The sequence below is a fragment of the Lontra canadensis genome, unplaced genomic scaffold (assembly GCF_010015895.1).
Source record: "Lontra canadensis isolate GAN:19392208 unplaced genomic scaffold, GSC_riverotter_1.0 scaffold33, whole genome shotgun sequence".
In the NCBI taxonomy this organism is placed as follows: Eukaryota; Metazoa; Chordata; class Mammalia; order Carnivora; family Mustelidae; genus Lontra; species Lontra canadensis.
Genome location: NW_022631027.1, coordinates 10922305 through 10935230, shown reverse-complemented (window position 1 = coordinate 10935230; position 12926 = coordinate 10922305). Strand labels below are relative to the sequence as shown.

Below are 12926 nucleotides of genomic sequence, written 5' to 3'. Positions count from 1 at the left end.
TGTGTAAATTTTTGTCCTTTATTCTATTGATGTAGTGTACTATATTAATTCATTTAGGGGATATTAAACCAACCCTGCATTCCTGAGATAAATTCCATATGTATATTTTAGAAGTATTTGTGAAGAATTGGTATTAATTGTTAAATACTTTGTAGAATTCAGCATTTAAGCCATTTCAGCCTCAGATCTTCCTTGAATCACCTTTACTATCTTAATGATTCCTTATTTTATGATTCCTTATACATTAATGAGTCAAGTAAAATCTTTGATACATGCTCCTTCTCTATGTATAAGGGAATCCTGTCTTATCTTTTGGGAAAGTATATTCAAGTTATTCATTCTTAGTCAACAGCATGGTGCTTTACTGTTGTCCCTTATCAGTGACATTAATAAAGACTATCCCAAAGACAATGGCAAATATGACCAAATTTGAGGGAAAAAAACGGATTAATCTTTAGTTAAGATAAAAAAGACTTTGCCTTATAATAACTTTTCATTGACTTGATGGAAAGATTAAAACTAAGGGAAAGAGGCTCCTGGGTGGCTCAGTGGGTTAAAGCCTCTGCCTTTGGCTCAGGTCATGATCCCAGAGTCCTGGGATCAAGCCCTGCATCGGGCTCTCTGCTCAGCAGGGAGCCTGCTTCCCCCTTTCTCTCTGCCTGCCTCTCTGCCCACTTGTGATCTCTGTCAAATGAATAAAATAAAATCTTAAAAAAAAATAAAAATAAAACTAAGGGAAATATACAAAAAACTCATCTAATAGGGATGGCTGTGTGGCTCAGTTGGTAAAGCATTTGCTTCCTGCTCAGGTCCTGAAATCAAGTCCCACATTGGGCTCCCTGCTCAGCAGGAAGCCTGCTTCTCCTTCTCCCTCTGCATGCTGCTCCCCCTGCTTGTGCTTTCTCTTTCTCTGACAAGTAAATAAAATCTTGGGAAAAAAAAATCTATTAAGATATAAAGTGTAATTAATGAGCTAGCTACATGCTGTCCAATTTATACTGAAATCTGTGTGTGTTTTACATCAAGATACATATTATATATGAAAAATAATATTGTAACTAGATTTTATTTAGTACTTAACAGTACTTAACAGTATTTAGTACTTAACAGTATTCTTTAGTATTAGAGTATATCTTGGTCCTTATGAGTATGTGGTCATATATATGGCTTTGAATCCTGGCTCTGCCACTTTATATGCTCTATGATCCTTTGGCAAATTATGTAACCTTCCTACCCCAGTTTCCTTATTTATAAGTTGAATTTAATAACACATTCCTATTATGTATTCAGAAAATATGTAGTGAAGAACCATTCTTATGTGTTAGACATTATTGTTGGTTGCTAAGAAGATCCATTGAATAAGATAAATACTGTTAAACCACCATGAATACTATTAAAACCATGCATTAAGATCTATTTTTAAATGTCTTATTCAGTTATGGAATGCCAGTTTGATTATTTTTAAATAGATCACAGTATTATGGTTATATGTTGAATTGGTTCATCTATTTTGTCTATTTTTTTTCTAAATCTTCATGAAGATTTTTTTAAATCTTTTTCTGCTAACTCCCATTTCTGTATCAGACCTATGGGTCTGCTTGATTGATTCATTTTTTCACTGACTATCAGGCATTTAATTCTATCTCATCTTATGCTTAGAAGTTTTTGATTGGGTGCTGGACATTTTATATAAGATGATTGATGATAAAGATTAAATAAAGACCTAGCAAACTTCTGGTAATGTACCAACGAGTCAAGAAATAGTTAAGGTTATTTCTGTTGTTTATTATCATCAGTATTCTATAATGTCTAGGAATTTGTATTTATGATCAAAGTTAGTCATGGAAGCAATGTATGTGTTGTCAAAGACCTTCAAAAGTATTGTAAACAAAAACTAAAGGAGAAATTAATACATTAGTTTCATACTATTAACTATATTCTACCATCTCTTCTTTAAAACATTTTTATAGTGGTTTTGTATTTACAGAAAAGTTGTGAAAATAGTACAAAGAATTCCTATATAGACCTGCACATTGATTTCTCTACTATTAATATCTGACATTACTATAGCACATTTATTACAATTAATGAAATATTATTTCTGTTTTATTACTAACTAAAGTCTGTGATTTCTGCAGATTTCCTTAGTTTTTACCTAGTACCTTTTTTCCTTATCTAGGATCCTGTCCTATTTCCTTAGGGTTTTCTTGAGTTTTATATATTCTCAAAATTATCCTTATTTTTTATGTACTTGACAGTTTTGAGGAGTACTGGTCAAGTACACTTCTTACTTTTGATTAGAGAAAAAAATACTCCCCAAATATTCAAGTTATTCATTCTTAGTCAATAATGATAGGATTGTACAATGTATGAACAGGTTTGGTTCTAAAAACTCTTGATAAAATGAGTAGGGTTTTAAGTTATTCTATATAAATCAAATGTATGAAAGGAAGTAATGAGAGATGAGCTTGACACGGTCTCATCCAAGAGTAGCTGTTAGTTTCATCTGCATCTTTGCTTAATAGTATGTGATTGAAGAATTAGATAATCAGCACAAAATGCCGTATATATAGTCTCTCTGGACAAGCCAGATGAGAAAAAGGGAAAGAGGATCCTAGATGCTTTTAATTTAGTTAAATGAAAGATAACTCGAGTTTAACATTTTTGTTTGTTTGTTTTTAACATTTTAAGATTTAAATTTGTTCAGTCTACCTAACTTATCTTGTTAAAAATGAAAAGAATAATTCATGTCAGGTTATAGTTAGATGCTTTGTAAAAGAAAGCTATTTACAGATCATTTATACTTTAAATTTTGATTTTCCAAAATTGATTAATTGTTTATTTATTAATATACCATATATTGAATATTCCTGCATGTCAGGTTCTCTGCTAGTTATTATTTGATGTTTTCTGATGGTAAACATTATTGTAACCTCCATATTTTATACATAACTTAATCTTCAACTTAATCTATCACCTAATAGATTACTTAATAGATTACTCAGTCTATTACCTGATAGAAAATTGGATCATGTTTTGAATGTTTAAGGTGCATTGTTACATAATAAAATTTTATTTTATTTTATTTTTGTAGAACTATTATGGAGCTGCTAAGATGATTTTTTCTGACAACCCACTTGGTCTGACCTGTGGAATGGTATGTCCAACTTCTGATCTTTGTGTAGGTGGATGCAATTTGTATGCCACTGAAGAGGGACCAATTAATATTGGTGGATTGCAGCAGTTTGCTACTGAGGTATGTAAGCTGTACATATTGCTTTTTTTTTTGTCCACCGTTAAAGCACAAAAATCTTAGAGTGACTTTAATTCTTGGTGCTCTTTTGATATCTAGCATTTTTAATGTAATACACAGCTAACGTGTGTTTTATGCCATAAATAATATTTTTATTCAACAAGGGCTATAAAAATTAAACTTCATAAAACCCTATGTCAAATTAATTGCAGTCCCAGAAAGTCATTAAAATATTCTGAATGAAACTTATGTAAATTAGAGGTTCTAAAGAAAAATGTGTTCATTAACTATATGTTGGAGAGTGACAAGAGGACCCCATTATAAAAAGGCTATCGTGCCTGATTCTTTTTCCTGAAATTCTCTTTAACTTTTACAGCTTGAAATAATATGTCAGCATTATTTTGTGGGTTTTTTTTTTATTATTAATAGAGGTTAGAGAATTTTCAAAACCCCTATCTGAATAATATTCTTTAAAATTACATTTTATAAACTTTTAGATTAGGAGCATGTGTGTTATTTGGATACAAATTATAATAAAACAAAAACATTTAATCTCACCAGTTTGAGTCATAGCTTTCTCTTTTATGAATCCTTTGTCAGTAACTGATTCTCTGGGACATCTTATGCTCTCTGGTGTGCCCTCTCTGGAATCAACTACCAAGTTATTTTCTATGTATCATTTAAATGATCAACTTATATCAAGGTTACAGTAAGATTGTATAATCCATGTGGTCCACTTGGCTAGAAGGCCAAATTAAATGCCTGTCAACACTAGATTTTTACTTAATGACTTCCCTATCTGATTTTGTCAACTCAAACACAATGTATTCTTTCCTTTTAAGACCCTTCCCATAACATCCCTCAAGATTAAGTCTCACTTTGCTGTTAGTAATAAATCAAGGTTATTCCTTCTCTGCTCTCTGACAAGTTAATTCTAAGCAAGGCCTCCTAGGAATGAGAATATAGAAACAATTTGATGTTGTGCATTGTTGCAATCAATTATTGGAATTAATTTGTTTTCTTACCAAATTCAAAGTTGCATTAGGCTTACCTGAACATTGTAAGGTATGATCTTTATACCCTGGGAAAATCCTTAGCTGATGGAGATTAACTTGAACTCTTCCGTATCTTTTTTTAGGGACTCATTGTTTATTATAGCAGGACAAGCTTGCACAGATGTAGTAAGTGAAAGGGCATACAATATGTGTATGAACTAACACTGCATTTTAAAACAAAATGACTTAAAATAGTATTACTTTGTTGGTGTCCTGGATGATAGACATTCTCTGAGAACTCTCACTTGTTGTTGATTTAAATTGAGGTACAATTGACAAACACTACTATAATAGTTTCAGTTGTAAAACAGTAATTCAGCATTTCTATACATTGTGAAATGGTAGTTATAATAAGTCTAATTACCACCTGTCACCATGCAAAGTTAATGCAATATTATTGACTATATTCCTCAAGCTGTACATCACATCTCAGTGACTTATTTATTTTATAACTAGAAGTTTTTACTTCTTGATCCCCTTCACCTATCCCCTGCTCAGCACCCCTTTGCTCTGGCAATCTCCAATGTCTTCTCTGTATCTTTAAGTCTGGGTTTTGTTTCATTATGTTTGTTCTGTTTTTTAAATTCCACATGTAAGTGAAATCATTTGGTATATGTCTTTCTCCATCTCACTTATTTAAGTTGGCATCATACTCTCAAGGTCCATCCTTGTTGTAGCAAATAATAAGATTTCATTCTTTTGTATTCCTAAGTAGTGTTACATTGTATATACATGTTACAGTTTCTTTATCCACTGATCTGTTGATGGATACATAGGTTGTTTCCATATCTTGGCTATTATAAATAATGCTGGAATGAACATAAGTGTGCATTTCTTTTTGAGTTAGTATTTTAATTTTCTTTGGAAAAATACCCAGTAGTTGAATTGTTTGATCATATGGTAGCCCTATTTTTTTAGTTTTTTGAGGAACCTTTATAATGTTTTTATAGTACACCAATTTATATCCCCACTAACAGTGCACGAGAATTACCTTTTCTATATCTCCTTGCTGATACTTATTTTTTTCTTATTTTTTTGATAAAGGCAATTCTGGCAGGTCTAAGGTGATATCTAATTGTGGCTGATTTTTATTTTATTCTTGATTAGTGATATTGAACATCTTTTCATGTCTGTTGGCCATCTGTATGTCTTCTTTGGAGAAAAATATCTATTCAGATCCTCTGCTTAATTTTTTAACTAGATTATTTGGGTTTTTGTTGTTGTTATTGAATTATAGAACTCAGTGTATATTCTTTATATGTTGTGTTCTTCATGTAATTTTGATATTAGTCCCTCTTTGGATAATATGATTTACAAATATTTTTCTCCCACGTAATAGGTTGCTTTTTCATTTCAATGATTTTTTTTTTCTGTGCAGCTTTTTAGTCTAGTGTAGTTCCATTTGCCCATTGATTTACTTTATTTTTGCTTTTGTTTCCTTTGTCTTTCGAGTCAAATCTAAAAAAAACATTGCGAATATTAATGTCAAACAGCCTGCCAACTATGTTTTCTTCTAGCAGTTTTATGGTTTTCGGTCTTACATTCAAGCATTTAATCCATTTTGAGTTTATGTTTTGTGTATGGCATAAGAAAATGGTCCAGTTTCATTCTTTTGTGTGTAGATGTCCAGTTTTCCCAGCACGTTTTATTGAAGAGACTGTCTCTTCCCCATTGTATATTCTTGCCTCCTTTATCATAAATTAATTGACTTTGCATGTGGTTTATTTTGGGGCTCTCTATTATGTTCTGTTGATATATGTGTCTGGATTCATACCAATACCATTTTGTTTTGATTACTATAGCTTTGTAGTATAGTTTGAAGTCAAGGAGTGTGATACTTCTGGTTTTCAACTTATTTCTTAAGATTATTTTGCTATTTGAGGTCTTTTGTGGTTTTGTATTAATTTTAGAATTATTTGTTCTAGTTTTGTGAAAAATACCATTGGAGTTTTAATAGAGATTGCACTGAGTCTCTAGATTGCTTTGGATAATATGGAGAATATTTAACAATATCACTTCTTCCAATTCATGAACAAGGAATGTCTTTTTACTTTTGTCTTCTTCAATTTCTTTCATTGATGTCTTACTGTTTTCAATGTACAGGTGTTTCATCTCCTTGGTTAAATTTATTTTTAGGTATTTTATTCTTTTGGGGGGATTGTGAATAGGATTGTTTTCTTCATTTCTCTTTCTGATAATTTGTTGTTGGTTTATATAAACAACAGATTTTTTCTATATTGATTTTGTATCTTAGAACTTTATTGAATTCACTTATTAGTTCTAACAGTTTTTTGGTTGGAATCTTTAGGGTTTTCTATACATAGTATCACATATTCTACAAATAGTAACAGTTGTAGTTTTTTCTTTCCAGTTTGGATGCTTTTTATTTATCTTTATTGCCTTATTTTTGAATAGGATTTCCAATATTAAGTTTGATAAAAGGGGGACAGTGAGCATTCTTGCTTTGTTCCTGATCTTAGAGAAAAAGCTTTCAGGCTTATAACATTCAGTATGATGTTATCTATAGGCTTGTCATAGAAGATACTTATTATGTTGAGGTACATTCCTTCTATACTGACTTTGTTGAGAGTTTTTGCCATAGATGAATACAGGATCTTATCAAATAATTTGTTTGCATTTATTGAGATAATCATATGACTTTTATCTTTCAGTTTGTAAATGTGATGTATTTCATTGATTGATTTGTGGATGTTGAACCATCCTTGCATTTCTGGAATAAATCCCACTAGATCATGATGCATGATCCTTTTAATGTGTAGTTGAATTCAGTTTGCCAGTATTTTGTTAAGGATATTTACATCTAAGCTCATTATGGATAACACCCTGTAATGTTTTCTTTGTGTATATCCTTGTCTGGTTTGGGTATCAGGGTAATGGCCATCTCCTAAAATGAGTTTGGAAGCGTTTTCTTCTCTTCAATTTTCTGGGAAGAGTTTAAGGAAGATATGTATTAAAGCTTTGAATGCTTTGTAGAATTAACCAGTTAAGCCATCCAGTCCTGGATTTTGTTTGTGCCAAGGTTTCTGATTTCTGACTCAATCTCCTTACTAGTAATTAGTCTATTCAGATTTTCCGTTTCTTCATGATTCAGTCTTAGAAGATTGTTAAGTTTCTATGAATTTATCCATTTCTTCTAGTTTGTCTGTTTTATTGGCATACAGTTGTTCAAATAGTCTCTCAGGATCTTTTGTTTCTATGGCATCAGTTGAAACTTCTCTTTCATTTCTGATTTTATTTATCTATACTCTATCTTTGCGTGAGTCTAGATAAAGGCTTGTCAGTTTTGTCTGTCTTTTCAAAAAATTAGATCTAGTTTCATTGATCTTTTCTATTGCCTTTTTAAAGTTTCTATTTCATTTAATTCTACTCTGATCTTTATTATTTCTCTCCTTCCAATAACTGTGGGTTTTGTTTTTTCTTACTTTTGTAGTTTCTTTAGACATCAAATTAAATTGTCAGTTAGAGATTTTTCTTCTTTCTGAGGTAGTTCTGTATTGTCATGAACTTCCTTCTTAAAACCAATTTTGAGGCATCTCATAAATTTTGGTATGTTGTGTTTCTGTTTTCATTTGCTCTAGGTATTTTTTTAAATTTCTTTCTGTTTTTTTTCTATGACCCAGTAGTTTTTTGGTATCATGTTGTTTAGTTCCCATGTACTTGTATTTTTTCCAGTTTTCTTCTTGTAATTGATTTCAAGTTTCATACCATTGTGGTTCAAAAAGATGTGTAATGTAATTTCAGTCTTCCTTAATTTATTGAGACTTATTTTGTGGGCTAGTGTGATGAATCCTGAAGAATGTCCCATGTGCATTTGAGAAGATTGTGTATTTTGCTGCTTTTGGATGTAGTGTTTTATAGATATCTACCTATTAAGTCCATCTGGTCTAATATATCATTTAAGACTAATGTTTCCCTATTGTTTTTCTGTTTAGATGATCTATCTGTTGTTATAAGTGGAGTGTTAAAGTACCCTATTATTATTTTATTGCTATAGATTTCTCTTTTTAGGACTGTTAATGCTTGTTTTATATATTTTCGTGCTTCTGTGTTGGAAACATATATATCTATAAATGTTATGTCTTTTTGCTGGTATAACCCCTTTCTTATTGTGTAGTACCATCTTTGTCTTTTATTACAGTCTTTGTTTTAAAGTCTCCTTTTTTTCTGATATGACTATAGCTATACCAGCTTTCTTTTTATTTATGTGGAATATCTTTTTTTATACTTCCACTTTTAGTCCATGTGTCCTTACTTCTGAAGTGAAGTAGGCAGTATAAAAAGGTGTCTTGTTTTTTACCCAGTCATCCACTTTATGTCTTTTGATTGGAGAATTTAATCCACTTACATTGAAAGTGTTTTTGATAGGTGTGTACTATAAATATTTGTTCATTGTTTTTTTAAGATGGCTTACATATTTCCTCTCTGTATCTATTTTCTACTCTTTCTTTCCTTTGTGGTTTGTTGATTTCCTTTAATGTTATGTTTAGATTACTTCCTCACCTTATTTTCTTTTGTTTGTTTTACTCTACATTTTTGATTTGCAGTTATTTTAATGTTCACATGTATCACATTATGTATATTATAATTATTTAAAGTTGATAGCAAAGTAAGTTTGAACACATTCCAAAACTCCACAGGTTTACTCTCCCCAGTACATTTATATTTTTATTGTCACATTTTACATTTTTATTTTGTGTATTAATTAATTATTGATTGTGCTTTTAAAATTTTGCTTCTTTCATTTTTTAACCATAGTAGATATATAAGTGATCACTCTACTACCTTTAATATATGTACTTTTTCCAGTGAGATTTTTACTTTTGTATGTTTTCCTATTATTAGTTAGTGTCATTTCTTTTCAACTTGAAGAAGTTCTTTTAACATTTCTTATAAGGCTAGTTTTAATAATATTGAGGGGTTTTTTTTAGCTTTTGTTTGTATGGAAAACTCTTTATCTCTCTCTCTCTCAATTCTGAATGATAACCTTGCTGGGTAAAGTATTCTTGGTTAGACGTTTTTCTTTTTATGACTTTGAATTTCATATCACTTCTTTTTGGCCTGCAAAGTTTCTGCTGAGAAATAGCCTTATGGGATTTTCCTTGTATGTTGCAATTTGATTTTTTTTTTCCTCTTGCTATTTTTAAGATACTCTATTTTTCTTTTAACTTTCCATATTTTAATTATACTGTTTCTTGGCATGGCTCTCTTTGGGTTTACCTGAACTGGAAATCTCTGGGCTTTTGGACCTAAATGTCTTTTAGGGAATGTTTCAGCTATTATTTCTTCAAATAAATTATTTGCTCCTTTCTCTCTCTTTTCTCCTTCTGCCAATGCCTTCATCTCCAGGGAGAGTTTCCATTGTTCCCTGTCTCTCTAGCCGGTGTTTTTAGATTAGGAAATAAGTATCTTCACCTACGGTAGACATGCTTTTCAAACTGCTGTTTTTTCATTGGGTTTCAGGGTTAGTCAGACTGCAAGTGAGTCCTTTAAAAGAGAAATCTCAATTTTCTATATGATTTTAGGTCCCTTGGATTTTAGCCCCTCTGGTTTTCTCATTTAGATGTTTTGGGGGATCATCTCTTTGGTGCAGATCCCAGGGGTTAGGATACTTGATTTGGGACACCAACTCTTCACTCTTCCAGGGGCAAGCACTATACTGGTGAAATCCCTCCCTACGTGTTTTACTGACCCAGCAGTAGGTTTTTTATTGAGACCATATCTACCTCTTCTACCTGTCTCAATATGGTCTTTTTACCCTTTGTTGTAGAGAGTTAGTTCATGTAGTACTTTAATTTTTTTTTCCAGAGGAAAATAATTCATATTTAAATTTAGATTTGGTGTGGGGCGCCTGGGTGGCTCAGTGGTTTAGGCCTCTGCCTTCAGCTCAGGTCATGATCTTGGGGTCCTGGGATTGAGCCCCGCATTAGACTCTGCTCAGTGGGGAGCCTGCTTTCCCCCTCTCTCTGCCTGCCTCTCTGCCTACTTGTGATCTCTCTCTCTCTTTCACTTTGTCAAATAAATAAATAAATAAAATCTTTTAAAAAAATTTTAAATTTAGATGTGGTGTGTCCCTGGAAAGAGGTGAGCTCAGGATCTTTCTATTCTACCATCTTGCAAAAGTCCCCCTTTTCCAACTCTCACTTGGTTTTAATGAACTGTTTCCACCTCTTCCCAAAGCAGTTTTTTGTTTGTTTGTTTTGTTTTGCTGCGTGTGTGTGTGTGTGTGTGTGTGTGTACGTGAGCTTTGATATTGTTTTTTAATTTAAGGCAGAGCATAGTTTAGGATGGCATTAAATGCATTGTAAGTGAATTGTGGAGTTTAAAATACGAATGTATCTTACTTTTATATTTCAATTATACTTTATAAAACAGTGACTTCAAATATAACTCAAATGATAAATAAGTCTTGTAATGGAACTGTGAGGAAAAACTCTCTCTTTTTTTTAAGAAGACCTCTTAGGGCAAGATACTTTAAAAAGTTTTGTTATTCAAAAGTCGGTGGATGGTTTACTTAAACTTTCTCAACTGTCAGTGTTGTTACAAAGATAAGCAAAAGACAACATATTAATTGACTGCCAGTGATAAGAGAAAGCACAATGTGCAGAATACCATTATTATTTCAAACTACTAAACTATTGATACTTAAATTGAAGCAGAATATGATGCAAACAATTTTATTTATTTTGGTTGTTTGATAAAACAATGATTGATTTTTGACCTTTGAAGAAATACAAATCTATTTTTCAACCAAATTAAGGAAAGGTTAGGAAAGCTGAGTAAAATAGTGTGATATTTTTCAAAATTGCTTTTCCTGTAATTTATAAATGATTTTTTAAATATCAACTTTGTAGTTTGCCATTATTGGTTAAATCCATACCTTTTACTTTTCTATTTGAACATGGGCATATGGAACATAGAGATTGTAGTAGAAAACAAATAAATCACACAAAGAATAGCCTGCAGTAGAATCAGGAGACCAGCTACTTTTTTGTTGTTGTTGTTCTATCTTGTCATTATTATTCAAACCTTTACTATCCCCACATCTGCAGTGACCTTGCTTCAGACATTTTTGTGTGCCTATGAAAACAGATAGGCTATGGGGTGATTCTGACTCTAGGGGGCAGTTTTTCCTAGTTCAGTTAGGTATAATAATATTGCCTCAATAAAATAACTTGAAAATAATAGTTTGGTATGGATTCTCTTTTCAGTCTCATGAGGATTTTAAAATTTTTCTGCACAAATATGGCCCTTGAAAATTTTATTTTGAAATGTGTTTGTGTATGTAATTGAATTTTTAAGAAATCATTACCTTTATCCATGTATAGACCAAGAAGACTTAGATCATTTCTCAAATTTAACTAAGGAATTGTAATGAAAGGAGAACACATCTTCCTACTTATCTTCTAAAGTTTGAAAAACAAACTGTAACTACATACTTAGCTGTGTTTTAAATCAGTTCCCTTCTGCTAATGTTAACTAGTTATGCAGGCAATTTAAAGAAACTAAAATTAAAAGTTCAGGGTTCTAAAGTTTGACTTTAAATGTTAAGATGAATGAGGGCCATAAGGTCCCTACTTAAAATTGCTGATTCAGTTATGAACTTTTAGAAATACACTAGATTATGAAATTGTTATCTAAAAACATTATTTGGTTTTCACAATCAACATTCTATGAGATTATCTTAATACTTATTAAATGTACTGTTTTATGAGGTGTATACTTAACACTGCACTTTCAGTTTTGTTTTTATACTTTTAGTTAAGAATGGAACTGATAAACGGAATCCTAGACTAACTCAGGTGACTCACTGAGGACAGAATTACTCTTTAGATTTTTTTCTTTTTTTTACTGTATCTCTCAGCATGTTTCTTATTTCACTTTTCTTTTGCTATAACCCAGTTCTTGTCTCACTGTCATACATTATTTATATACCATCATATACTATTTGTTTTTATTTCTATATTTTACTGGTTAGACACAATTCAAATCAAATTGATGAGTACCAATAATACAATAACAATAACAAATACAGTAATGCAATTCCAATAGCCTACTTTAAGAGATAGCTTACACTCATTTAAATGACATCAACATTTATATTTTGCTTGAATACAATAAATATTTTGGAGAATTGTGATTTAATAGGACAAATATTATTCTTGCTATATCTTCATTTTGAACATGGAGGTCACCAAAAGCCTTAAACTTTTGCCTTCTACAAGCATAAGTGAGGAGAATATAGAAATATGTATACTAATATATAATAGAGTATTGCATGTTCTCTCTCAGGTAATGTATTTTTGTGGTACATTTTATCTATTAAATAGAAAAGTAGAGACAAAAAAAGAGTAAGTGTCATTCTCAAATTAAAGCCATTATCCAAAAATGTACATAAACTGTAATATTGGATATACTCTGTGTGTTATGTTGTTGTTTTATAAGTAACATAAAATGACTGCGATACTTCGGAGGGTGAGCAAGGACATTATTAATAATTAATTCAGTGCAGCAAGCACAAACCAGGATTATCGCAGGCAAACTGACTTGTATGAACAACTTGTATAATAAGTTCCTACTAGGTAAGGATTCAGTTAATC

General features: G+C 31.3%; 1 protein-coding gene across 2 annotated transcripts in view; it reads left to right on the top strand.

Moving 5' to 3' along the window:
* DPYD (dihydropyrimidine dehydrogenase) overlaps positions 1–12926 on the top strand; it is an 829985-nt gene that overhangs the window by 206342 nt on the left and 610717 nt on the right. For both annotated transcript variants that reach the window (XM_032867196.1, XM_032867195.1), the window contains exon 5: positions 3095–3256. In XM_032867196.1, the coding sequence (XP_032723087.1) occupies positions 3095–3256 (162 nt within the window). The remainder of the gene's footprint in view (positions 1–3094; positions 3257–12926) is intronic.